The sequence below is a fragment of the Saccopteryx bilineata genome, chromosome 3 (genome assembly GCF_036850765.1).
Source record: "Saccopteryx bilineata isolate mSacBil1 chromosome 3, mSacBil1_pri_phased_curated, whole genome shotgun sequence".
NCBI classification, from domain to species: Eukaryota; Metazoa; Chordata; class Mammalia; order Chiroptera; family Emballonuridae; genus Saccopteryx; species Saccopteryx bilineata.
This window is the reverse complement of record NC_089492.1, coordinates 298,199,355-298,225,506: the sequence shown is the minus strand read 5'-3', so window position 1 is coordinate 298,225,506 and position 26,152 is coordinate 298,199,355. Positions and strand designations below refer to the sequence as shown.

Genomic DNA, 26,152 nt, shown 5'->3' with positions numbered 1-26,152 from the left:
TTGATTATATTGTATTCCCTTCACCCGGAATTAAAAATCGTTTCTGTGACCTTATATTTGTCCTTCCACTTTATACCCTTCCCACACCCCTCCTGTTAGTCTTCTCCCCCTCCTCCCCTCCTCCTGGTAACCACTATTTTCTATGTCCATGAGTTAATTTTCCATCCCAACTATGTGTGTAAACAGTTATGATTAATATGCTTATTTCACTCAGCATAGTATTCTCATTGTCCATCCATGTTTTTATAAATAACACTATATTATCATTTATTTTGTGTATGTGTGTGACAAACAGAGAGGGATAGAGAGGGACAAAGAGACAGGAAGGGAAAGAGATGAAAAGCATCTAAGGGGGTGAGTTCTTCAATGCAGCAGCTTAGTTATTCATCGATTGCTTTGTCATGTTCCTTGACCGCAGAGCTACAACAGACTTAATGACCCCTTGCTCAAGCCAGCCACCTTGCGTTCAAGCTGGTAGCCATCCTGGTAGCCATGCTCATACCAGATAACCCTGTGCTCAGGACAGTGACCTCATGGTTTTGAACCTGGGTCCTCTGCATCCCAGTCTGAGGCTCTATTCACTTGGACACTACCTGGTCAGTCCTTTTTCTACTACTTTTGCAGCATCCCTAAAATTTTGATATGTCAAATTATTACTTTCTTTTGTCCATATGTACCTTTTTCTTGTGTGTGAGTGTGACAGAGAAATAGAGAGGGACAAATAATGATAGACAGGAAGGGAGAAAGATAAGAAGCATCAATTCTTTGTTGCAGCACTGTAGTTGTTCATTGACAGCTTTCTCAGATGTGCCTTGACCAGAGATCTACAGCACAGCGAGTGACCCCTTACTCAAGCTGGCAAACTTGAGGTTTCGAACCTGGTTCTTTCACATCCCAGCCTGATGCTCTATCTAGTGCGCAACCATCATCTGGTCAGAGTATATGTAACTTGATCTTTTATTTTTTATTTCACCTAATCAATTTTTAGAAGTATGTTGTTCAATTTTTACATTTTTGTAGGTTTCTTTACTTTCTTTTTGCAGGTGAATTCTAATTTCTTTTTAAATTTTTATTTATTTATTTATTCATTTTAGTGGAGCGAGAGAGAGAGAAGGGGGGAGGAGCAGAAAGCATCAACTCCTATATGCTCCTTGACTGGGGAAGCCCAGGGTTTTGAACTGGTGGCCTCAGCATCTCAGGTCAACTCTTGAGCACCACCACAGGTCAGGCCAATTTCTGTTTTTAAAAATTTATTTTTAGAGGAGCTAGAGAGAGAAGGAAGGAAAGAGCAGGAAGCATCAACTGCTTTATATGCCTTGATTAGCTAAGCCTAGTGTTTTTGACTGGCAACATCAGCATTCAAGGTAGATGCTTTATCCACTGTCCCACCACAGGTCACACTGAATTCTAATTTTAAAGCCTTATAGTCAGAGTATATGCTTGGTATAATTTCAGTCTCGAATTTGTTGTTAGTTTGATACCCAAAATATGGTTTATTCCTGATAATGTTACATGCACACTGTGGAAGAATAAATCTGATATTTTGGGATTAAATGCCCTGTAAATGTTTATTATCTCCATTTAGTCCAGTGTGTCATTTGCAGTCAATATTTCTTTATTGATTTTCTGTATAGATGATTGATCTAAAGGTGTCAATGGTGTGTTAAGATCTCCAAATATGTCTGTGTTTTTGTCTGTTTCTATTTTTAGATGTTAGTAGATGTCATAGATTCTGGTGCTTTCTGAGTTGGTGCATATAAAGAATTGTTGTCTTCTTGATACAATATCCCCTGTATCATTTTGAAATGTCCATCTGTGTCTACAGTTACCTTTGTTGTCTTGAAGTCAGCATAGTTAGACATGAGTATGGCTACACCTGTTTTTTGTTTGTTTTTTATGTATTTTTCTTAGGTGATAAGAAAGTCGACTCCAGCATGTGCTTGACCGGGATTCACCTGGCAAGTCCACTAAGAGATGATGCTTTGCTCATCTGGTGCCATAGGCTCCATTGTAACTGGAGCCATTGTTAGCATCTCAGGTGAGCCCATGGAGCCATCCTCAGTGCCTAGGCCAACTTCACCTAGTGGAGCCTTTGCTGTGAGAGGGGAAGCAAGAGAGAGAAGGGAGAAGGGTAGGAGTGGAGAAGCAGATGGGCACTTTTCCTGGGTGTAGGTCTGTTTGAGTTAACTCAGCATTGTGTTTTCTTTTTAGATTCGAGGTTCTCTTTTCATAGGCTTGGAAAGTTCTCATCCATTATTTGTTTGAGTAGGCTCTCCATCCCCTTTTCCTTCTCTTTTTCTTCTGATATACCCATTATTCTTATATTGCTCTTTTTTTGTTGTTGTTACAGACAGCAATGGAGAAAGGGACAGATAAGGAAAGATAGACAAGAAAGAAGAGAGATGAGAAGCATAAATTCTTGTATGTAGTTCCTTTGTTGTTCATTCATTGCTTTCTCATATATGCCTTTATGAAGAGCTACAGCAGCATGAGTGACCCTTTCCTCAAGCTAGTAATATTTGGGTTCAAGGCAGATAGGTATTATGGGGTCATGTTTATGATCCCATCAACGCTCAAGCCAGCAAACCAACGCTCATGCCGGTTATCTCTGTTTTAATGCTGGATCTACTGCGTTTCAGTCCAACTCTCTATCCACTGTGCCACCACATGGTCACATCTTATATTGGTCTTCTTGTTGGAGGCAGTCAATTCTCGTGGTGCTCTATTATTTTCTTTTATTTGTGAGTCTATCTTCTCTTCTCGCTGTAGCATCTGTACTTGTCTGCTTTCAATGTTACTAAATCTCTTTTTGTCTGGCCTGTTTTATTAGCTAAAATTACTACCTCATTTTTCTGTTCATCTGTTTGACTTCTTCATCTCTGTTTGGTTCTTTTTTAAAGTTTAAATCTTTTTCTTAAAGTACACTGGTACCTTGAGATATGAACAGACCAACATACAAATTTTTTTAAGATACGAGCTGCACCATGGTCCGTATTTTTGTTTGAGATCTGAGCAAAATTCCGAGACATGAGCTGTGATTCAGGAAGCTGCCGCTAGTTGGCACACTGGCACACGGGTCCAGTATCGGCAGTTTGATATACGAGTTGACTGACTTAAAAGCTCGGTTACAGAACGAATTAAATTTGTATCTCAAGGTACCACTGTATATAAGCCAGTGACCCTAACAATGAAAGAAGCCTGGCCTCTGGCCAGATAGCTCAGGTTTCTCAAGTACTTATAAACTAATTACTAAAGAAAAAGGGGCCCTGACCTCTTCTTCTTTAATAACTAATTTATTTCTGCCATGTGATGAAAATGGTTGTATTTAGTCAGTGGCACTGACCTTAGTAATTAGTGTATGTTTGTGCCATGAAAAAAAAAGGTTGAAAATCACTGGGTTAGAGCATGGTCTTGAAATGCAAAGGTTGCTGGTTTGATCTTTGCCCAGGGCACAAAAAAAAAACAGATCAAAGTTTTTGCCTCTCTCTCGCTCTCTCCCTGACTCTCTCTAAAATCACTAAAATAAATATTTAAAAACAGAAAGAAAAAGCCCTGGCCGGTTGGCTCAGTGGTAGAGCGTCGGCCTAGCGTGCGGAGGACCCGGGTTCGATTTCCGGCCAGGGCACATAGGAGAAGCGCCCATTTGCTTCTCCACCCCTCCGCCGCGCTTTCCTCTCTGTCTCTCTCTTCCCCTCCCGCAGCCAAGGCTCCATTGGAGCCAAGATGGCCCGGGCGCTGGGCATGGCTCTGTGGCCTCTGCCTCAGGCGCTAGAGTGGCTCTGGTCGCAATATGGCGACGCCCAGGATGGGCAGAGCATCGCCCCCTGGGGGGCAGAGCACCGCCCCTGGTGGGCGTGCCGGGTGGATCCCGGTCGGGCGCATGCGGGAGTCTGTCTGTCTCTCCCTGTTTCCAGCTTCAGAAAAATGAAAAAATATATATATATATTAAAAAAAAAACAAAAAAAACAGAAAGAAAAAGAGAAAGAGGCTGTGGTGGCACTGTTGATAAGTCATCAAGCTGGGATGCTGAGGTTGCTGGTTCAAAACTAGGGCTTAGCCCTGGCCAGTTGGCTCAGTGGTAGAGCGTTGGCCTGGCGTGCAGAAGTCCCGGGTTCGATTCCCGGCCAGGGCACACAGGAGAGGCGCCCATCTGCTTCTCCACCCCTCCCCCTCTCCGTCTCTCTCTTCCCCTCCCACAGCGAGGCTCCACTGGAGCAAGGATGGCCCAGGCGCTAGGGATGGCTCCTTGGCCTCTGCCCCAGGTGCTAGAGTGGCTCTGGTCGCAACAGAGCGAAGCCCCGTAGGGGTAGAGCATCGCCCCCTGGTGGGCGTGCTGGGTGGATCCCGGTCGGGCGCATGCAGGAGTCTGTCTGTCTCTCCCCGTTTCCAGCTTCAGAAAAATACAAAAAAAAAACAAAAAAAAAACACTAGGGCTTACCCAGTCAAGGCACATAAGGGAAGCCCCTACTACTGGTTGATGCTCCCCACTTCTCCCCCCCCTTCACTGCCTCCATCTTTCTTTTTACTATCTAAAATCAATAAACAAAATTTTAAAAAAATAAGGAAATGTTTAGAAACAACCTCATTAGGCAGAAACATGAGAAGTAGAAAATTAAAGGTTGAGAATCCTAAATCCACTAAAGTTAGGAGGAAAAGCAAACACAGCCTCTGTGCAGGACACACCACTTACCTGAGAAGCAGCCATTCTGTCCTGGTCCTGCTCTTGGTTGTTTTCTCAGGCGACAGTATGTTGAGGTGTCAAGTCTACATTTCAAGAATGTGCCACCACAGGTGTGCACACAGCCCCTCTATCCACTTCCACCACACTTACAGACAGAACGACCTAGAAATGCTGAAAAGGCCACACTCTCCTGTCCTTCCTTACTGGAGTCAGCCAAAAGTGATCCTACAGGGAGACCACACTGTATTATTTTCTTGTCTTCACCTGTCCATCCTCCCTCAGACGTCCACACATTCCCATAGCAATGAGAACGGGTGCTGCTCTCCTGAACGCCCAAACCCAACACAACACCCTGTCACCTCCCCTGACCGTCCCTGCTCCCCACTCTCACTAATGCATCCTGGGCGCTCTCCTCTCTGAAGCATGTCGTTGCCTCCCCATTTACCTTTGTCTTTCTCTCTCCTAATCTCTTAGGGCTCCTTTTTTGCCTCTGAAACCTGTTTCCTGAGCCCCGTTTTACTTCTGTGACATATTTTTTTCATGAGACTGAGAGGGACAGACAAATATGAAGGGAGAGAGATGAGAAGAATCAATTCTTTATTGTTGCTCTTTGGCAGTTCTTTGGTTGCGTTCTCATATGTGCCTTAACCGGGGAACTACAGCACATGAGTGAACCCTAGCTCAAGCCAGAAATCCTGGCCTGAACCCAACAATCTTGGGATTCAAGGGAGCAAAGTTTGGACTCAAGACAGTGACTTTGGAGTTTTGAACCTGGGTCCCCTGCATCCCATCCAACATTTTATCCACTGTGACACCACCTGGTCAGTCTACTTCTGTGAATTTGAAATAAAATTTGTCATATAAAAAAACAAAAACAGAAAGTAAATGCATCCAGGATCCTTCCTGCTAATCTCTTGGGCTCAACTTGCAATCACCTGGAGCAGCCCATGATAACAACGTTACTTGACCTGCGGTGGCACAGTGGATAAAGTGTAGACCTGCAACACTGAAGTCGCTGGTTCAAAATCCTGTGCTTGCCTGATCAAGACACATATGGGAGTTGATGTTTCCTATTCTCTCTCTCTCTCTCTACCTCACTACTTTCTAAATTGAATAGAAAAGGAACTAAACAAAACAACAATGCTGCTCCACACAGAGCAGCTCTCCAAGTTTGAGCGGCATGGAGCAGGTGATGTCTTTTCTTAAATCAAGCCAACTAATAGCACCCCAGAAATGAATGATGTAGCTTCAATAAGCATGCAGATCCCTTGGGGATGAGGGCTCCACTTGAAGTTGTGGTTCTGCGGGTCTGCAGTGGGGCCCAGGATGCGGCATCTTTATCTAGGTCCCTGCGGTACCTGCATTGCTCCCTCAGATCTGTTTTCAGCAGCACTGGCTGACAGGTATCAGACACAGCACACCTCACAGTTCTGGATACTATGAGGGTGGTTTCAACCTATTAGTCACTAATTCAACAAATCACATGAAAAAAATAAAAGCTGCAGAACATTTGAAGAACTCAAGACACAAGGCTCTGACTGCTAAGATCAGACATCCTTACCAAGTGCACAGTGAAATAGCCCAATATACTTTACTAAATACCAATGGCTTTTCAACATGATAGACACTAGGACTGATGCAGGTCTCAGAATTTAAACTTGACAAAATATATTTAAAAGAAAAACGATATGGAATCTTTTTAAATGTAACAACTTCTAGTATCGAAGATTTAAAAAATTGAGATTGCCTCATACTTAACATAAGAATTCTAAGCTCTGGTTATGGCCTTGGCCAGTTGGCTCAGCAGAAGAGCATTGGAGCAGTGTGTGGAAGTCCTGGGTTTGATTCCTGGTCAGGGCGCACAGGCTAAGCAACCATCTGCTCCTCCACCTCCTACCCTCTCCCTTCACTCTATCTTTCTTTTCCCATCCTGCAGCTAGGGATTTATTGTAGCAAGGTGGCACCAGGCACAGAGGATGGTTCTATGACCTCACCTCAGGCGCTAAAATAGCTCAACATTAAAACAGCTCGATTGCTGAGCAACAGCCCCAGGTGGACAGAGCATCACCCCCGAGTGAGCTTGCATGGTGGATCCTGGTGCCAGTGCATGCAGTAGTGCCTTTCCGCCTCCCTGCTTCTCACTTATAAGAGGGGAAAAAAATAATTATATTCTGTGATTATGAGATATCACCAATGCTTATTTTAAAAAGTTAGTAACTACTGCCCTGGCCGGTTGGCTCAGCGGTAGAGCGTCGGCCTAGCGTGCGGAGGACCCGGGTTCGATTTCCGGCCAGGGCACACAGGAGAAGCGCCCATTTGCTTCTCCACCCCTCCGCCGCGCTTTCCTCTCTGTCTCTCTCTTCCCCTCCCGCAGCCAAGGCTCCATTGGAGCAGAGATGGCCCGGGCGCTGGGCATGGCTCTGTGGCCTCTGCCTCAGGCGCTAGAGTGGCTCTGGTCGCAATATGGCGACGCCCAGGATGGGCAGAGCATCGCCCCCTGGGGGGCAGAGCACCGCCCCTGGTGGGCGTGCCGGGTGGATCCCGGTCGGGCGCATGCGGGAGTCTGTCTGACTGTCTCTCCCTGTTTCCAGCTACAGAAAAATGAAAAAAAAAAAAAAAAAAAAAAGTTAGTAACTACTACAAGAAAGCAGATAGTCAAATGACTAAGATTTATCTCAATAGTTACTTTTTTACTGTATTAAATGTGAGATGTGTATTTAAAAAGGTAAAAATATTAGACCCGCCTCCCCCAAATTCTATTTTCTTCATCCCCACTTCTGCTCACCAGCCCTCCTCCCTGCGCACCCTAATCTTCGGGGCCCTCCCCCTCTTCGGAGTTCTACCCCTTTCTTCCCCTCGTGCTCCTTTCTCCCGGTTAATGGTTAATGTCCCTCTTTCCGTCGCGGTCCCAACCCCCCTCCCCCGCACCCCCACGTTGCCATCTCTTGATGGCCCCTCACTGACCTCTCCTCCCCCTCCCGTGTCTCTCTCCGTCCCCTGACCCCTCCCAGCCCCGCTCTGCGCGTCCCTGGGGCCCCTTGCTGTCGTCGATCCCACACAGCCCTCCCCGCGCGCGGCCGGGGACTCTTCTGGGGACCCAGCGTTCTCGCCCCAAATCCCCACCCTCTGGTATTCCGAGGTTGGGTTAATCCCAACAGAGCACATACAAGAGGCAAGCAATGAACGCATAAATGAGGGGAACAATAAATCTGTATTTTTCTGTCTCTCCTCTTTCCCACACACACACACACTGCCTAAAAATCAATTAGTCCAGGAGAGTGTGCTCTTCCTGGACCCGGGCCTCTTACTAAATGCGGTGGGAATCTCGGGGATGAGTGGGGCTGACCCCTTGGAACCAAGAACCCCGCGGCAGTGGGGGTCCCACGCCCTATGCGGGGGGACACGGGCAGGGTGGCCTTAGAGCTTCCCCGGAAACCGACGCGGAGCCCCCACCCGGCAGCGAAGCGGGCAGGCTCGGGGCCTCTCATCGGAACTCCAAACTCACCGCTGGGGGCTCGGGAGTGGAGTTCTCGGCATTCGCAGCAACACTCACCCTCAGTGAGAGAAAGAATGAGGACGAGGAGAGCCAGGTTTAAATCAGGAAGACCGGGTCCAGATCTCGCGGTATCTTCGCTCCAGCTTTTTCCCGGGCGCAAAAAAAAAAAAAAAAAGCGCGTGCGCATTATGTCTAAAGGTCAGGCAGAAAAGACCGCCAAGAGCTTTCTGATGTGGGCGGGGCCTTAATACTGACCTATCAGAATTGGAGGCTGCAGAAAAAGTGGGAGGTACCAAAAGGCAGCGTGTTCTAGGTTCACCTACAGATTTCGTGACCACTGATAATTTTTGTTGGTCATTGAATTTCAGTAAAGTCATGTTTAGTAAGCCTCAAATATTAGTACTGACAAAATTGTGTGTTTTTTACCCAAAGTTAACATAAAGATAAGTTCTTGGCTGTGTAGTTCCAATGCTTAGAACCTCATTCTGGTACTCCGAGGTTGGGTTAATCCCAACAGAGCACATACAAGAGGCAAGCAATGAACGCATAAATGAGGGGAACAATAAATCTGTATTTTTCTGTCTCTCCTCTTTCCCACACACACACACACTGCCTAAAAATCAATCAATCAAAAAAATTAAGGAACATTGCGATGACACCCCAAGGATTCAATGTTGGATTAAAACATTGACACACACATTGTTTATCAGATTTTTCTTAGATGTCTCTGGTCCAGTTGCTCAATGGGTTAGAGCAGGGATAGTCAACCTTTTTATACCTACCGCCCACTTTTGTATCTCTGTTAGTAGTAAAATTTTCTAACCGCCCACCGGTTCCACAGTAATGGTGATTTATAAAGTAGGGAAGTAACTTTACTTTATAAAATTTATAAAGCAGAGTTACAGCAAGTTAAAGCATAATAATAATTACTTACCAAAAGTACTTTATGTCAGATTTTCACTAAGTTTGGCAGAATAAATCTTTATAAAACAACTTACTATAGTTAAATCTATCTTTTTATTTATACTTTGGTTGCTCCGCTACTGCCCACCATGAAAGCTGGAACGCCCACTAGTAGGCAGTAGGGGCCAGGTTGACTACCACAGGGTTAGAGCATCCTCGCAACGTGCCAGGATTGTGGGTTTGAACCAGTGTCCTGACCAAGCAGTGGTGCAGTGGTTGGAGCATTGGCCTAGGTCGCTGAAGTTTCATTTTCAAAACCTCCAGGTTGACAGATTGAGCATGGGCTCACTGAATTTATCACAGGGTTGCTGGCTTGAGCATGGGATAGACATGACACCATGGTCACCAGCTTGAGCCCAAATGTCACTGGCTTGAGCATAAGGTCACTGGCATTAGCAAGAGGTCACTGGCTTGGTGAAATTCCCCCGCTCCTATCAACACAGATATTAGAAGGCAATCAATGAATAAGTAAGTTGCTGCAGCAAATAATTGATGCTTTTCATCTCTCTCCATTCCTGCTTGTCTCTCCCTCTCTCTCTTAAAAAAAATCAACTAATGAATGAATAAATAAGTAGATGTGGATGTTACCCTTTCTCCTCTCTCTCAACAAAATAAATATTTTTAAATTAACATATCATTCTTAAAAAGATTTTCCCTGATGTATATTGACTGATGTTTAATATTTTATTAATATATTTGTGCTTTGATTAAATACATCACCTTATTCATTATATTTTATTTTCCCCAGTGTTCTTTCTTGATTCTATGTGAAAATCCATCCTGATGAACGTTCGTCCAAGCTAAATATTTTTGTAGTTTTTCTCTAACTGGTATAACTGAGATATATTGCTATTCAGGAAAAATGATCTAAAGTTTCCTATCTTTTTTTTTTTTTTTTTTTTTTTTTACAGAGGCAGAGATAGACAGGGACAGACAGACAGGAACAGAGAGAGATGAGAAGCATCAATCATCAGTTTCTCGTTGCGCATTGCGACTTCTTAGTTGTTCATTGATTGCTTTCTCACATGTGCCTTGACCGTGGGCCTTCAGCAGACCGAGTAACCCCTTGCTGGAGCCAGCGACCTTGGGTCCAAGCTGGCGAGCTCTTTGCTCAAGCCAGATGAGCCCGCGCGCGACCTCGGAGACTCGAACCTGGGTACTTCCGCATCCCAGTCCGACGCTCTATCCACTGCGCCACCGCCTGGTCAGGCTAAAGTTTCCTATCTTAATTGCAGAGGTTGGGTTTGATATCAAGAGAGATTCTCAATTGTGAAGACTAAAAAACAATTTTGACAGATTCTTTACTTGATTACACATATTTAAAATAATAGTTTTAATTTCTAGGTTTGATTCTGATGGAACTGAAAGTTCACTGTAATGCTATCATTCAATCATTTCATGCATTGTTTCTCAATTATCTTTTTAAAACTTTATAACACGGGTAAAAGATTTGGGGATCTGTGGGATGTACATTATGGAGATCATACAATGCTGTGTAGTATTTTCATCAGCCATGTTGGCATGAAAGACATTTCAGTGTGCACACTTGTGTTCACAAACAAATAAATATGAGGCTGCATGAATATTTCATCAAAGTCAGAACATTTTAAGAAAGGCCAATTGTTGATGAAAGTCAAGAATTCATTTTCTTTTGGAAAGTTTTGTTGCTTGTCAGTGGCGTAGGGAACATAACTGGCTCCCAGGGCACCACTTTACTGGCGCCCCCCTCCCCTTCTACTATACTTTTCTTGTTTGTCTTAGACACCTTTGGCGCAGCTCTGCAAGTGGCGCCCGGGGCATGATAGACCCTCTTGACCCCTCCCCCTTGTTACATTGAGGAAGTGAAATAAACATATTTACAAGAGAAAGAACACGATTTAATCAATTGATGCTAAATTTGGACATCTGTGTCCCTCTTTTCTCATTATAAAACAGTTGCAAATATTTAGATCATGAAAGACTTCAAAACTGGCCCTGGCTGGCTCACTCAGTTAAGAGCATCATCCCAAAACAACAGGGTTGATGGTTCAATCTCTGGAGCCTCTCATTTCTGGATGAAGGTAATTGGACCCACTGGAAGTTTCAATAGAAGTGTACTGGCTCAGTCCTCTTGATATGGAGCCCATTGACAAAATTCCATCCACATCTGGTACTTGGTCCTCTCAACTATCAAAGCAGAATCCTACCTTGGATTTCAAAAGACTTGTTAGTTCAGAACATTGGTGTTGGTGACTCCCTGTGAAGAAGGAATATGAGTTACTCAGAGTTGAAACATGAGTCCACTCTGAGCATGTCCTGTCTGCACCAGGAACCACGGTCACTATGAGGGAGGACAGAGAAAAACAAGATTTCTGCTTAATTTCCATGAGCACAAGGTTGTCATCTGAATCAGGTCATCTGTTAAAACAGCTCTCATGAGAACTCATGTCACTTGTTCAATTCCTCTTCCCTGTGTTTTCTGTGTTTCCTGGAACTTTCTGTTTGTCAATTTACCACAACCAATGTTATATTAATACAAGTAACTCTGTGTTTCTGTCCAGGTATTTATCTAAATATTTTAATCTCTCATCTGCTTCTTTCCTATCAATCTTTCTGTCTAGGCTACAAACTCAGAAGATCTGGTAATTGTGGTAATCCTTGATTCTAGAAAGAATGTTTGGTGTCTTGGATATATTACACTATTTATTTCCTAAAAGAAGAGATCAATAGAACAAAGAAACCTGATGTGGAAATATATAATCCCACGTCAGAGAAGAAAAGAATCAGCGGTTGAGGAACTAAAAGGTAGACCATTTTGACCAGGTTGTGGTGTAGTGGAAAGAGCATTGGCCTGGAACACTGAAAACTCAGGTTCAAAACCCCAAGATTATTGGCTTGAGGATGGGCTTGTCTGACTTGAGCTCAGGCTCATCAGCATGAGCCTGGAGTCCCTGGCTTGAGCGTGGAATCATAGACATGAATTCATGGTCACTGGCTTGAGCTCAAAGGTCAGTAGCCTGAAGCCCAAGGTCACTGGCTTGAGTTCAAAGGTCAGTGGCCTGAAGCCCAAGGTCACTGGCTTGAATTGAAGGCCTATGGCTTGAAATAAGGTCAGTAGCTTGAGCAAGGGGGTCACTGGCTTATCTGGAGCTTCCCAGTTAAGGCTCATATGAGAAGGCCATAAATGAACAACTCAAGTGGTACAACTACAAGTTGATGCTTCTCATCTGTCTTCCTATCTGTCCATTTATTTATTTTTGTCTCTCTCTAGCTCAGTCCTTCACTAAAAATAAGGATAGGTAGACCCAACCATTCTCATCCTCATGTTCCTGATCTCAAGACAAAATAAGTTCCCAAATGTTCAGCTTTGTCTCCTAATTTGATGCAAGATAAAACACTGAAGATGGTAATCTCAAGGAATTGAGATGACATTATTAGTGTTTGAGACTCTTTGGAGATCAGAGAAGTGATTATTTAAGCATCATCACATCTCCTCACACACCACACACAGTGTGTGTTTGTTTCTTAGGAGCAGAAAATATCCGGGGACCATCAGAACAAGTCAGACTTCAAGAGAATTGAGTATAAGAAATTCAGTATAAAGCTGAGTACAGAGGGTCAGTTTCAACCAATAAAAATAAGTGAACTTGGATAAACACCCAGGAGTTTTGGGATCATTTAATATTGCTCTGAACGTTGTGACCTGATTGTCCACAATCTGGTAACCACTACACTGTTGTCTGTGTCTATGAGTCCAAACTATTTTTGACATGTACCCATTTATTTGGTTGTGTAAAACAGATCTGGTATTCTGAATAATGAGAAACACAATCAGTAAATGTGGTAAATAAAAGTGAACAAGTGTCTTACATGAAAGTGGATGCGAGTTTCAATCCAAATCCACAATATCTAGCTTCAAACACCTGAGACTACACAGTGGGGAATGAGTCAGGGTGTCTGTGGCTGTTTTGATCTTTGTGGTCCTCTGGGTGCTACTGTTTCAATCTTGGCATCAGAGGAGACCCCACAGTGCAGCCAGGATGGAAACAGAAGAGACCTCAAACCCATCATTCAGTGAGGTAGAACCTTGGAAATGACTCTGATGGCACCAGAAGGTTGTGGAAGAACATGTGGGCTGACGTGGGGACTGTCTGCTGAGAGTGTCAAGGATGTAAGCATGGTTCATATGCAGGAAAACATCAGTACTGTGGAGACTTTTTTTTATCATTAAACTGTGGTCATTTTACTTCATGGCATTATTGATTTTCCCTGACTGGACCTTCTTTTCTCAAACTTATGACACGACGCTACAACCACCTCATAAGTTTGGATTGAAACTCGCATCCACTTTCATGTAAGACACTTGTTCACTTTTATTTACCACATTTACTGATTGTGTTTCTCATTATTCAGAATACCAGATCTGTTTTACACAACCAAATAAATGGGTACATGTCAAAAATAATTTGGACTCATAGACACAGACAACAGTGTAGTGGTTACCAGAGAGAAGGAGAAAGAGGGATGTAGTTCAGGGTACAAGAGGTTAAATATATGGTGATGGAAGGAAACTAGACTTTGGATATCAGACACAATGCAATATACAGATGATGTATCAGAAAATTGTACACCTGAAACCTATTTCATTTTCTTAAGCAGTGCTATCCCAATAAATTTAATTAAGAAGATTAATGTGGACACAGAGGACCCAGGTTCAATGCCACAAGGTCACTAGCTTGAACACGAGGTCATCTGGCTTGAGCACAGCTCACCAGCTTGAACCCAAGGTCACTGGCTTGAGCAAGAGTTCACTTGCTCTGCTGGAGTCCCCCAGTCAAGGCACATACAAGAAAGCAATCAATGAACAACTAAGGTGCTTCAACCAAGAACTATGCTTCTCATCTTTCTCTCTGTTCCTGTGTCTCTGTCCCTATCTGTTCTTCTTTCTGTCTCTCTCTCTGTTTCTGTCACACACATGCAAGAAGATTAATGTGGGACTAACAAATTTAAAATTGTGAAAAGCCTCCCTGATCCCATCAAGTCCTTCTGTTTTGATCAGATAACTTACATGATGTAGAATCTCTGAAAATAGCAGCAGTTTGAATGAGAACACTGGTGTGTCAAATGAGAGTCAGGTGGTGTGTTAGTAAACCAGCTCTAAGAAAATATCTTTTTTTTTTAAAAGCCCTTATTTGTGTGGCATTTGCCTGATTTCTGGTTGTAAATACCCTCGTCATGGCCAACTTGAGGATGGCAGTGTGAGTGTCCTGTAGGCACAGTGGGGATGGAATACAAAGAACCATCTTTACATGTGATGACGGTCACCGATAGTCCTTGACTGATGACATGCTTTCTTCTATTGTGAAGGTATGGTAATTTTTCCTACAGACTATTGCCATTATCTCATTAAAACTCTGATGTCAAAATTCTAGTACATGCACATTAGACAAAACAACAACAACAAAAAACATGACAATATCAACTGTGGGAGAAATACTGAGTGCCTAGAATCCCAGTATATTCCAGGGAGGAGTACAGACTTCCACCATCCACCTCCACTGTGGGGTCTGATGCCATGATGCTCTTAAGTGGCAGCTCTTCTATGTCTTATCCTGGTTCAAGGGTAAAAGCAGTTGACCTCACTTCTGTACCAGCAACAGTGACCCCACACTCACTCTGATGACAGATTTCTCCAAATGCAGATACTAGAGCTCAGTGATTCTACATTACTGCCCCTGTCACACAGCCACTGGAAGAAGGATAAATATTCATAGAGGCCAGATTTTAAATTAAAACCACTAAACTCACTGACCCATAAAGCTTGAAGGCAGGACCACAGGACCAAAGTTCAGCTCTAAGAAAGGGCTCAAGGGGGCAGTGATGAGCAGCATGGACTCAGAGCTTTGCTTCAAGACGTGGTGAGTGTGTTGGAAAAATGAGAGAAAAGTCCATGAGTGGGAGCCTTGGGTAGAAAAATTCCACTCTCTGGGATCAAGAGAAAAGTCATATTTTCTCCTGATACTACCTTTTTTTCTCCTTTGTGCTCACTGTCACAGAAAAGCTGAATTTCACCTGCACAGTGGATGGTAAAGGTGTGTCTGAGACATGAGTTCTGCAGTGTATGCGTCACTGAACATCTATCTATCACTGTGCTTTTTGCTGGTGGAAGGAGGAACTAAGACACATACATGCACAACTTAAAAGCAACACGTCTTTTTCTTAAATACATTTTGGTATAGAATAACTTTTAAGTTAAAACTATTTACATTATGCAGAGGTAAAATAAGCATGAGATAATATTTTTACTTCAATTATTATTGATGAAGTAACTTGAAAGATGTCAGAACCAGTTTCCAGAGAAATGCAGAGAACAGACACTTATGGAAGAAGAACATTGAATCGAATTCCCAGGTGAAGTGTGAGGGCTTCTTCCACAGGTGAAGTGTGAGGGCTTCTTCCACATGCCCTTGTCTCTTCCTGGAATTCTCTGGAAATCTCCCATCACCTTAGTTGGGAAGCCCCTCTCACCTTCATTGTGTGATCAGGAGAAGACATGCAACTTAATAATCCTGCCACTAGGGGGAGCAAGAAACACGGAGTGGGTGTATCCACACAAGGTCAGAGAAGCCCCAGAACATAAACAGGACCAGCGGAAAGGACCTGTCACCTGATAGGACTGGTCAAGATGGGAGGAGGTGACTGCTAACTTCACATACAAAACAGGAACACAGAACTCAAAAGAACATGAAGAATCCAAAACTATGACATCACCAAAGATTATAATACCTCCCCCCAATATAACTGAACCCAAAGATACAGAGATATGCAATTTACCCGATAGGTAATTCAAAAGAAATGTCATGATTGACAAGTAAACAACTGAAAGACAATTCAATATAATGAGGAAAACTTGACTTGGAGCAAGTGGCAAATTTAACACAGATAGAAATCATTTTTATAAATCACAAATTCTAATGTTAAAAACTCAATGAGTCAAAGAAATAATGCAGGCCCTGGCCAGTTGGCTCAGTGGTAGAGCGTCGGCCTGGCGTGCAGGAGTCCCGGGTTCGATTCCCGGGCAGGGCACACAGGAGAAGCGTCCATCTGCTTCTCCACCCCTCCCCCTCTCCTTCCTCTCTGTCTCTCTCTTCCCCTCCCGCAGCCAAGGCTCCATTGAAGCAAAAATGGCCTGGGCACTGAGGATGGCTCTGTGGCCTCTGCCTCAGGCGCTAGGATGGCTCTGGATGCAACAGAACGATGTCCCAAAGGGGCAGAGCATCGCCCCCTAGTGGGCATGCCCGGTGGATCCCAGTCAGGCTCATGCGGGAGTCTGTCTGACTGCCTCCCCGTTTCCAGCTTTGGAAAAATCAGAAGAAGAAGAAGAAGAAGAAGGAGGAGGAGGAGGAGGAGGAGAAGGAGGAGGAGGAGGAGGAGGAGGAGGAGGAGGAGGAGAAGAAGAAGAAGAAGAAGAAGAAGAAGAAGAAGAAGAAGAAGAAGAAGAAATAATGCAATAGGAGGCAACAACAGAAGAATAAATTAGAAAAGAAAAATAGAGGCCAAGATCCTTGTTGAAAATAGAGACAAAGCTTCTCAACAAAATAGTAGCAAACAGATAAAGATGTTCAAATTGGTTGTTACAGAACAGTCATGTGAAATAGACTATACCTATATACAGGGGGTCCTCTGGTTATGATATAGTTTTGTTTTTACGAGAGTGACAAAACCCAAATTTTGGTGTAAGTCAAAACACACCCTAGCCTAAGTCACTTACCTATCCTAACAACAGAGGCAGATTAAGGTCAATTTAGGTCTCAGGCGCAGAAGAAAATATTGGGCCCCTTAAAAAACTTGGTGACATTCAAAAAAAGTGTAAGGTTTTGTGGGGCCCTTCAGAAGCCAGAGCCCAGGGTGCTTGCACAGTGCACCTGTGGTTAAATTCACCACTGCCTAACACATTTGTAAAATTATAGTCTAGAACATAAAAACACAACTCAGCCAAAGAAAAGTATACTGTGTAATCTTCCATTGTGCACGACCAAAGTAGTTTGCCCATGTAGTCCATAAGTATGATGCTAATGGCATAAGCCGAAACACTCACACTGAGGGAAGAGAAACCAGAAGAATGCATAAGGGGGGCCTGCAATGTCTGGGATCTTATGCTCCAGCCAGCAATCTCAGTATTTATAATTGAAGGAGCAAGGGAAGACAGAAAAGTTTGAAAAATAGCAAACCACAGCTGTGGTCCCTGCATGTAATCAGTTCTTTGAAATGAACTTGCAGTTCCAGAGAGAATGAGTGATACTTAAGGACATACCTTCCGCCTGCTCTCACTATCCCCTCCTGGAGACACAAAAGTCAGGTAGGTTGGCAAAGAAGTCATAGATATCAGGCATTTGTCACATGAGAGCTAAAGCTGTAAAGGCATATAAGATGTAAGAAATCTAACTTTGGGGAGGTAGTGTCTTTTGTGTTATCAGCCCCAAGAGCTCCATCAGCTATTAAAATTCTTTCTCCCTGGCCTGACCAGGCAGTAGCGCAGTGGATAGAGCATTGGGCTGGGATGCAGAGGACCCAGGTTCAAGATCCCGAGGTCGCCAGCTTGAGCGTGAGCTCATCTGGTTTGAGCAAAAGCCCATCAGCTTGAACCCAAGGTCGCTGGCTCCAGCAAGGGGTTACTCGGTCTCCTGAAGGTCTGCGGTCAAGGCACATATGAGAAAGCAATCAATGAACAACTAAGGTGTTGCAATGCACAATGAAAAACTAATGATTGATGCTTTTCATCTCTACGTTCCTGTCTGTCTGTCCCTGTCTATCCCTCTCTCTCTGACTCACTCTCTGTCTCTGTAAAAAATAAATAAAGAAATAAAATTTAAAAAAAAATTCTTTCTCCCCTGTCAAGTTGTCTGGGCGCTTGTCTCCCATTCGCAGCTATTTCCTACTACAACATCTCAATTTTTTGAAGTTTTTATTGTGTTGTAAGATACCAAAAGCTACAGAATTAATATTAATATTTTAGGAAGCTTAAAGAACATTTTATTAATTTGGGCTAGGCATGCAGAGAGATTTTGTAAATGATCTTTGTACTTTTGTGATTAGCATAAAACCAAGATGGCTGATGGCATTGTGTTGTAAATGCAAAGGGGAAGGAGAACTTGGATTCTCTGACCTACCACCACACCTATGAGGAAATGGGTGAATAGCTAGCCAGGTGCAGGAAGAGTAAGTTTAAATTAAACCTTTTCTTATATTAATGGGCCACTTACAGGCATTTGTCCTCATGGAAACTACCTCTCCCCTCCTGAAAGTATGTAATTAATGTATGTATCTCTGTACAAAGGAATAGCAAATAAACACTAGAAAATATAGGAATGTCTTTTAATATGTTAAGTGACATTTTTACCATTGTGTTACCTTGCAAGTTTTAATGTGAAGAAATGTCTTTTTATGAATCCTATGACAGATGTTATAAACTTGCTAATGATAGATAAATGAATTTACCAGAACTTCCAACTGCCCCTTTGTTGTCTCACCTGGCCACCTGACCTCACCCTAACTTACTGGATAATCGCCCCTGAGGCAGAAGAGTTTCTGAAAGCTGATCAACCACCCCTAGGAGAAGAGTTCCAGGAAGCAAAAACTGTAAAACCATAAAAGGGAACATACCAGAACTTCTGACTCAGTATCTCCTCAGGCTCTCCCAAGCCCTATAAAATTTGCCCCCTAGTCTGTAACCAATGCCCTTCTCCCTAGAGAAGTGCCCAGCAGGGTTCCTTTCTTCCTTTCAATAAAGCCTCTTACTCTGTTTTTTTTTCGGACTCCCATGGATTCCAACAGATAATGAATTGTGTCTCATCTCCCCTCCCTTCATTCTTTTCCCAAACCTGAATAGGAGAAAACAAAGCTTATAAGCTTATGCTGTGATGTCAGGCTCTTGATCCCTGCCCATGTATAATTAAGGGTATATAACCAGACCCTAGAATATTATAAAGGCACACAATTTGGGTCTGCCCCGTGTAAGCTATATATGGCTGGCATATTTAATACATTTCCTTCTTTAATAAAACTCTTCAAAAATGTATTTGGACTTGGTGTCTCTACAAAAACCCGTGGAATTGTGTCTTAGGTACTTTATAACAATTGGAGTGTCATAAACTTAAAATGTCATATGTCAAGACTGTTGTATCCCGAAGAACTCCTGTATAGTGTATGATGAGTATGATATTAACTGGTATGGTCACTTAGTTGTATAATGTCTAATTATTGGTATGTCCATCTGAAATTAATATACTACTGTATATTGACTGTAATTTTAAAGTAAAACATGACTTTAATAAAAAATACTAGCAAAGTGAATTCAATAGCACATTAAAAGTTTTATACACAGTGATCAAATGTGATTTATCTTTCAGATGCAAAGATATTTTAACATATACAAATGCATAGATGTCTTCACCACAATAACAAGTTGAAAGATATAAATTATGGGGTCATTTCCACAGATGCACAAAAAGCATTTGAGAAAACACAACCATTTATAATAAAAACTCTGAACAAATACAGAAGGAAGGTACCTCTATAAAATAAAGACCATATACAACAATAAAGACCCACTGTCAACAGACTCAACAGTGAAGAGGTGAAAGTTGTTCCTCTGAGATCAGGAACAAGACAAGGTTGTCCAGTCTCACCACTCTTATGCAAAAGATACTAGAAGTCCTGCTAGAGCAGAAAGACAAGAAAAAAAAGGCATTCAAATTGGAAAGGAAGAAGTAAAAGTGTTTGCAGATATACAATCTTATGTATAAAAATATCCTAAAGACTCTACCAAAAAAGTTAAAACTTATAAACAATTTTATTAAAGTTGCAGGATTCAAAACCACCATACAGAAACCAGTTGCATTACTTTGCATCAATCATAAAATATCAAGTAATGAATAAAAACAATTTTATTTATAATAGCAACAAAATCATTAGAAATAAATATAACCAATGAGGTAAAAGATCTGGACATTAAAACCCCAAGACTGATAAAAGAAACTTTAAAGGACACACATATGTGGACATATATCATATTCACAGTTTAGAAGAACTTCCCAGTGTGATCTACAAATTCAATGCAATCTGTATCAAAATTCAAATGGCATTTTTTAAAGAAATAGAACAAGTAATACTAAAATTTATAAAGAACTACAAAAGACCTTGAGTACCCAAAGCAATCTTGGAAAGAGAGGAGAAAGTCTGACCAGGTGGTGGCGCAGTGGACAGAGTTTTGGCCTGGGATACTGAGGACCCAGGTTTGAAACTCCAAGGTCACTGGCTTGAGTGCAGGCTAACCAGCTTGAGCATGGAGTTGCTGGCTTGAGTGTGAAATCATAGATATGACCCCAATGTCGCTGACTTGTGCCCAAGGTCACTGGCCTGAGCAAGGGGTCACTGGCTCAGCTGGAGTCCCCCAGTCAAGGCACATATGAGAAAGCAATTAATGAACAACTAAAGTGCCACAGCTATAAGTTGATGCCTCTCTCTCTCTTTTCTTGTCTGTCCTCTTTCTCTCTATTTCTCTTTCACTCTTTGTGAGAGAGAGAGAGAGAGAAGAAAAAAGATAGAAGCATCACATTAGTTGATACCAAATTGTATTACAGAGCAATATTAATTAAAACAGAGTGGTAGTGGCCAAAAAAGACATAGAGATCAATAGAATAAAATAAAAAGCCCAGAAACACACACACAGCTAACATTTGACAAGGTGTCAAGAATACACGATCCAGGAACAGTCTCATCTGCAAGAGAATAAAATAGAACCTTTTCCTATTTCCACAACATCACATCATTATGGTTACTTTCTTTCACGACTACAACAAAGATCTATCCTCAACAAATCTGAACTATATACGTATTACATTATTGTTCATTATAATCACCGTTCTGCGCACTAGCTCCCCAGAATTTATTCATCTTTTAACTGGAAGTGTGTGGCAATGGTAGTTTGTTCATGTGGCCTCCTACACTATATGAAATATAATGAAATTGAGAGAATTCAATCTTAGATTTTTCCAACTTATTTTTTGAATTACCAGCCATTCCAAATTACTCTGGAATTTAACTCTCAGAACCTGTGTGTAACCACCCTGCTTCTTGGCTTTTAGACCACATTAATGCTTCAATTATTATAAAAATGTAGCTTTAGGCCCTGGCTGGTTGGCTCAGTGGTAGAGTGTCGGCCTGGCATGCAGGAGTCCCAGGTTTGATTCCTGGACAGGGCACACAGGAGAAGTGCCCATTTGCTTCTCCACCCCTCCCCCTCTCCTTCCTCTCTGTCTCTCTCTTCCCCTCCGCAGCCAAGGCTCCACTGGATCAAAGTTTGCCCGGGTGCTGAGGATGGCTCTGTGGCCTCTGCCTCAGGCGCTAGAATGGCTCTGATTGCGGCAGAGTGACGCCCCAAGATGGGCAGAGCATCGCCCCCTGGTGGGCATGCTGGGTGGATCTCGGTCGGGCGCATGTGGGAGTCTGACTGCCTCCCCGTTTCCAGCTTCAGGGGAAAAAATATAGCTTTAGACCCTGGCTGGTTGACTCCATGGTAGAGCGTCAGCCCCTCATGTGGATATCCTGATTTGATTTCTGGTCAGGGCACACAGAAGCACCCATCTGATTCTCCACCCCTCTTCCTCTCCCTTCTCTCTATCTCCCTTCCTTTTCTTCCCCTCCTATAGCCATGGCTCCATTGGAGTGAGTTGGCCCTGGGAGCTGAGGATGGCTCCATGGCTTCTACCTCAGGTGGTAAAATGGCTCTGGTAGCAATGGAGCAAGGGGCCCAGATGGACACATCATCACCCTCTGGTGAGTGTAGCATCCACCGGGTATGAGAACAAACATCGGAGACTTTCAGGAGATAGATGTAACTTTATTGGCCAGTTTAACCTGCACAGGGGTGAATTCCCAAGATGTCCGAAGACACTGTACTCACAAGGAGCTGCAAATGGGAATCTCGCCTAGCGCTTATAGCTAAGTCCTTTTATAAGCTGAGCGAGCAAGCAGTTCATAGAAGCAAATGTAGCGGTTAGCTATTGGCTAATTCATGCTTATGTAGCATAACAACTCAAATACGGAATGGAATTTTTCAAAATTCTGCAAGTCTAAACACATATACTGTTATTTTGTGGTCAGTGAGTCAGCATCTTGAACAACCTTGGGTATGGCATTCCTAATGGTCAGGGGCAGGACCTGCCTGTAACACTTCAGTTCCCTGTTCTGTTAGTGCCTAACCCTCATCCTGTTATTTTAAACATTCTGATCTTTTCTTGGTCCTTAGAGTGGGCATGCTGGGTGGATCCCAGGTGGGGTGCATTCGGGAGTCTGTCTCTGCCTCCCCTCCTCTCACTAAAAAGAAAAAAAGAAAGAAAGAAAAAGAGAAAAAAAATGTAGCTTTGAATTTCCAAGGTAACTTTAGAGTAAATGAAAGACACAACTGCCAGCTCTCTGACCCCAAACTTAATTTCCAGTTCAATTACAGTGAGACCCAGAGGTAGATTTAACCGTGAGCCCCGACTTCTGAAGGGCCCTGCAAAACCCCAACATCACACTTTTTTTTCTATTGGAAGGGGCCCGATATTTTTTTCTGTGCCTGGGGCCTCAACCGACCTTAATATGCGTCTGGTGAGACCAACCTGAATAAGTGACTGAAGGATCGCCAAACTGAGATATTACTGTGTAGCCCAGGATTTGCGAAGAAGCCACGCTAAGATTGGTAAGGAGCTCGCAGATGCAGACAGAGCAGCCCACTGACAGGTGTGGGGGCGGCAGCAGTGGGACTCCCTCCCTCTCCCGAGTAGTGTGGGTGGGAGTCGGAGTGTATCTCACCTGAAGCTGGGATCCCAAACCCAGAGAGGTGGAGGTAAAAAGAGAAGCCTGCAAAGCAATTGGTGGTGAAAACCAGAGAAAACTGAGTCGACCTGAGTCACCCAGACATCACCTACACAGGGGCGTGTCCCCTATTGTTACAGAACCAGTGCGCTCCCCTCCCCCACTCCTATTGCGGCTGCTCCGCCCTGTGTGGTCCTGCAGTGGGATCTTCAGGTGGCAACCAGCAGTGAGTTTGGGGGCCACTGTCTCCTGGGGGAGCCTTGTGGGTGAGATACAGACAGTGACTGGGTGGGAACGTTTTGGAAAAAGGACCTATCTCCCCCATATGGAGAGATTAGGCATTGTGGAGGAACAGTACTTGAAAGAAAAATGAACTTGAACTCAACTGAATGTGAACAATAAGCGTCACAAGGGTGGTTACAAGGAGGACTGAGTCATTTACTCCAAGTGAGGTAAGACATCCTGCTTTGCCCGAGGCTGCTCAGGTGTGCGGTTTCCCGTGAAGGCAGAGAGGTAGGAGCTGGGTGTTCTTAACGCGTGAATGCCGGCCTAGGTCACTGTTCACCGTGCCAGGATGTGGTGACTGTGGTAAGGTACCAAAGAATAGAAAAATTAATATTAATATTTTAGGAGAAAGAGTCAGGTTTTTGCTCTCTGCAGGGGGTGAGGGAAAAAGGAATGTGAAATTTTCCTGGCTTGCAGAGACATACTGTGTAGGAAACCCCTTTTTTACCAGGAAGCTTAAAGGGCATTTTATAATTTAGGCTAGGCATACAGAGAGATTTTGTAAATATGATTTTTATACTTGTGTGTGATTTGCACCAACTCAGGATAGACAACAGCATTGTATTGCAAAAAGATTGTATGCTAGCGAGATTTAGATTCCCCCTTGCCCCACTTCTGTGAGAAACAGGTGAACACCTAGCCAGGTGTGGGAGGGGAGGGAGAGGTCAAGGGAACCCTTTTCCTGTACACTTTTTTCTTGTTTAATGGGCCATTCACAGGCCATTATCCTTTGGCACCATGTAGATTCCCCCTCCCCTCCTGAAAAACATGTAATTAATGTATATACCTCTAGACAAAAGGATGGCAAATGAGCACTAGAAAATTTGGGAATATCTTTTAATATGTAGAACATTTTTTGCTATTTTGTTACCTTGTAAGTTTTGATATATAGGAATATTTTTTAAATCCTATAGACAAATGTTATAAGCTTGCTAAAGAATGTGTCACCTTCCCCTCCTCCTCCTTTTTCTACCAACCTGTGTGAGATCAAAGATGCATAATCTGCCTCAGGAGCTGTGTGTGGCATGCACAATTTGGGTCAGCTATGATTCGTGTTAGTCATATGCAGCTGCCATATTAATAAATCTCCTTTTAATAAAACTTCTTAAAAATTCATTTCAACTTGGTGTCTGTACATAAACCTGTCAGAAAGTTACTTTATAATAGTGACCTTTCTTTGTTCCTAGAAGCTATGCATCCAGTGCCTTCCTGTAATGGCCTCCAGCCAAAATTTCCCCATAGAATGGATAGGGTCCCAGACCGCCCCTGAGAGCTTCCTCACCAATGCACAGGGCAAGTGGCTGACTTTGGAGCCCAGGCTGAGGATTCTCGATCTGGTGATGTGTTTGTTCCTCCACAGTTTTCTGAGATGTGTACATAATTCTTTTTTCTTAGTCTATTGCTTTAACTAGCTGTTACTCTAGAGCCAAGGCTTATGTTTCTCCATCTGGTGATGCTGTGTAGCTTATTGTTGTGTTGATTATACTACACTTTTCTCTTTAGTCTTTTTTCAAGGTTACATAAGTTCAAACCCTCTTCGATTTTGCCTTGACTATTTTTATTATTGTTATTAATCATAATAAATTTCTCCCCTAAAATCCAGCTGTGAGTAATTGCATCTCTGTACCACGCCCCCTGCACAGCACATGTTGTAAGGTACCAAAGCTGAAAATTGATATTGATATTCTGGGAGGAAAGGTCAGGCTTTCCAACCAGGCTTTCCTATCCTGTCCCTCCTTTAGGGAGGAAAGGGAGAAAAATGTAGAAGTTTCTGGCTTGCAAGAACAATGGGTCATTCTGTTTTAAATCTAAAATAAAGTTTAACCTAGAAACTTCTTCTCTTTCAATAGGAGGCAGAATTTACATGCCACCTTGCATTGATTGTAGTTTCTCCCCCTTCCTGGAATCATGAGGGTAAAATACCTCTAGGCCAGTGGTTCTCAACCTTTCTAATGCCGTGACCCCACAATACAGTTCCTCATGTTGCGGTGACCCCAAACCAAAAAATAATTTTGGTGGCTACTTCATAACTGTAATTTTGCTACCAGTTATGATTTGGAATGTAAATACCTGATATGCATTATATATTCTCATTGCTTTAGGCAACCCCTGTGTTTTGGTTGTTCGACCCCCACTGGGGTCGCGACCCACAGGTTGAGAACCGCTGCTCTAGGCTAACGAGGGAAGAGGAACCCTGAAATATTTGTAAATGTCTTTGATTGTGTTACCTTTAAAGTCTTAATGTTTCTGTGTATCCCCTAAACAAATGTTGTCAGCTTGTACCATGACATCATGCTCTCCCCTGCTCATGTGTGATCAAGGGTATATAAGCAGCTCCTGAACTATTTTTGATACTGCATGATTTAGGCCTGCAGATGCCCTGTGTCAGCCATATGCAGACAGCATATTAATAAATCTCCTCCTCTAATAAAGCTCTTCAAAATTTATCTGGTGGGTGTCTCTACCTGAACTCGATGAAATGAGGTACAGTGCCTTTCAGAATCTGGGGTGTGGTACTTTATAACATTTGGGATCTTGTCCGGAATCCGGTGTTTTACGGCACTGGATCGAGACAACTGAATCGGCTGGTCTCTCCGGGGAGCTTCCCTGCCCCACTTGAATCTCAAGGAGAGGTGCGCCACCTGGAACTTTCCAGGGCTCCGTCTTCCTATGGGGTACAGACTGTTCCTTGGTAGATGCCTTGCGATTCCCAAATTTGACAATTTGGATAATTCAGCAGAGAAAATCAAGGAGGTAGGTAGAGCAACTCTTTCTGCTCTACTGAACTTTCTGGCTTTCCTCTGAACTCTTTGCTTTCACTTTTATGTTTTGGACTAGAATGTAGATAGAGTGGATTTGGGGACTTTATTGAATTATGACTCCAGGGA

General features: G+C 43.1%; 2 protein-coding genes across 2 annotated transcripts in view; both read right to left on the bottom strand.

The window, feature by feature from the left end:
- The window catches only part of LOC136331893 (zinc finger protein 420-like), a 123,226-nt gene extending 115,019 nt beyond the window's left edge, over window positions 1-8,207 (bottom strand). Inside the window, exon 1 of the mRNA XM_066271057.1 lies at window positions 8,187-8,207. The gene's annotated coding sequence lies outside the window, so the exon portion shown is untranslated. The remainder of the gene's footprint in view (window positions 1-8,186) is intronic.
- The window catches only part of LOC136331892 (zinc finger protein 420-like), a 233,756-nt gene that overhangs the window by 16,048 nt on the left and 191,556 nt on the right, over window positions 1-26,152 (bottom strand). The window contains 1 exon segment of the mRNA XM_066271051.1: window positions 4,691-4,906. Coding sequence (XP_066127148.1) covers window positions 4,691-4,705 — 15 coding nt within the window. The 5' untranslated portion in view covers window positions 4,706-4,906.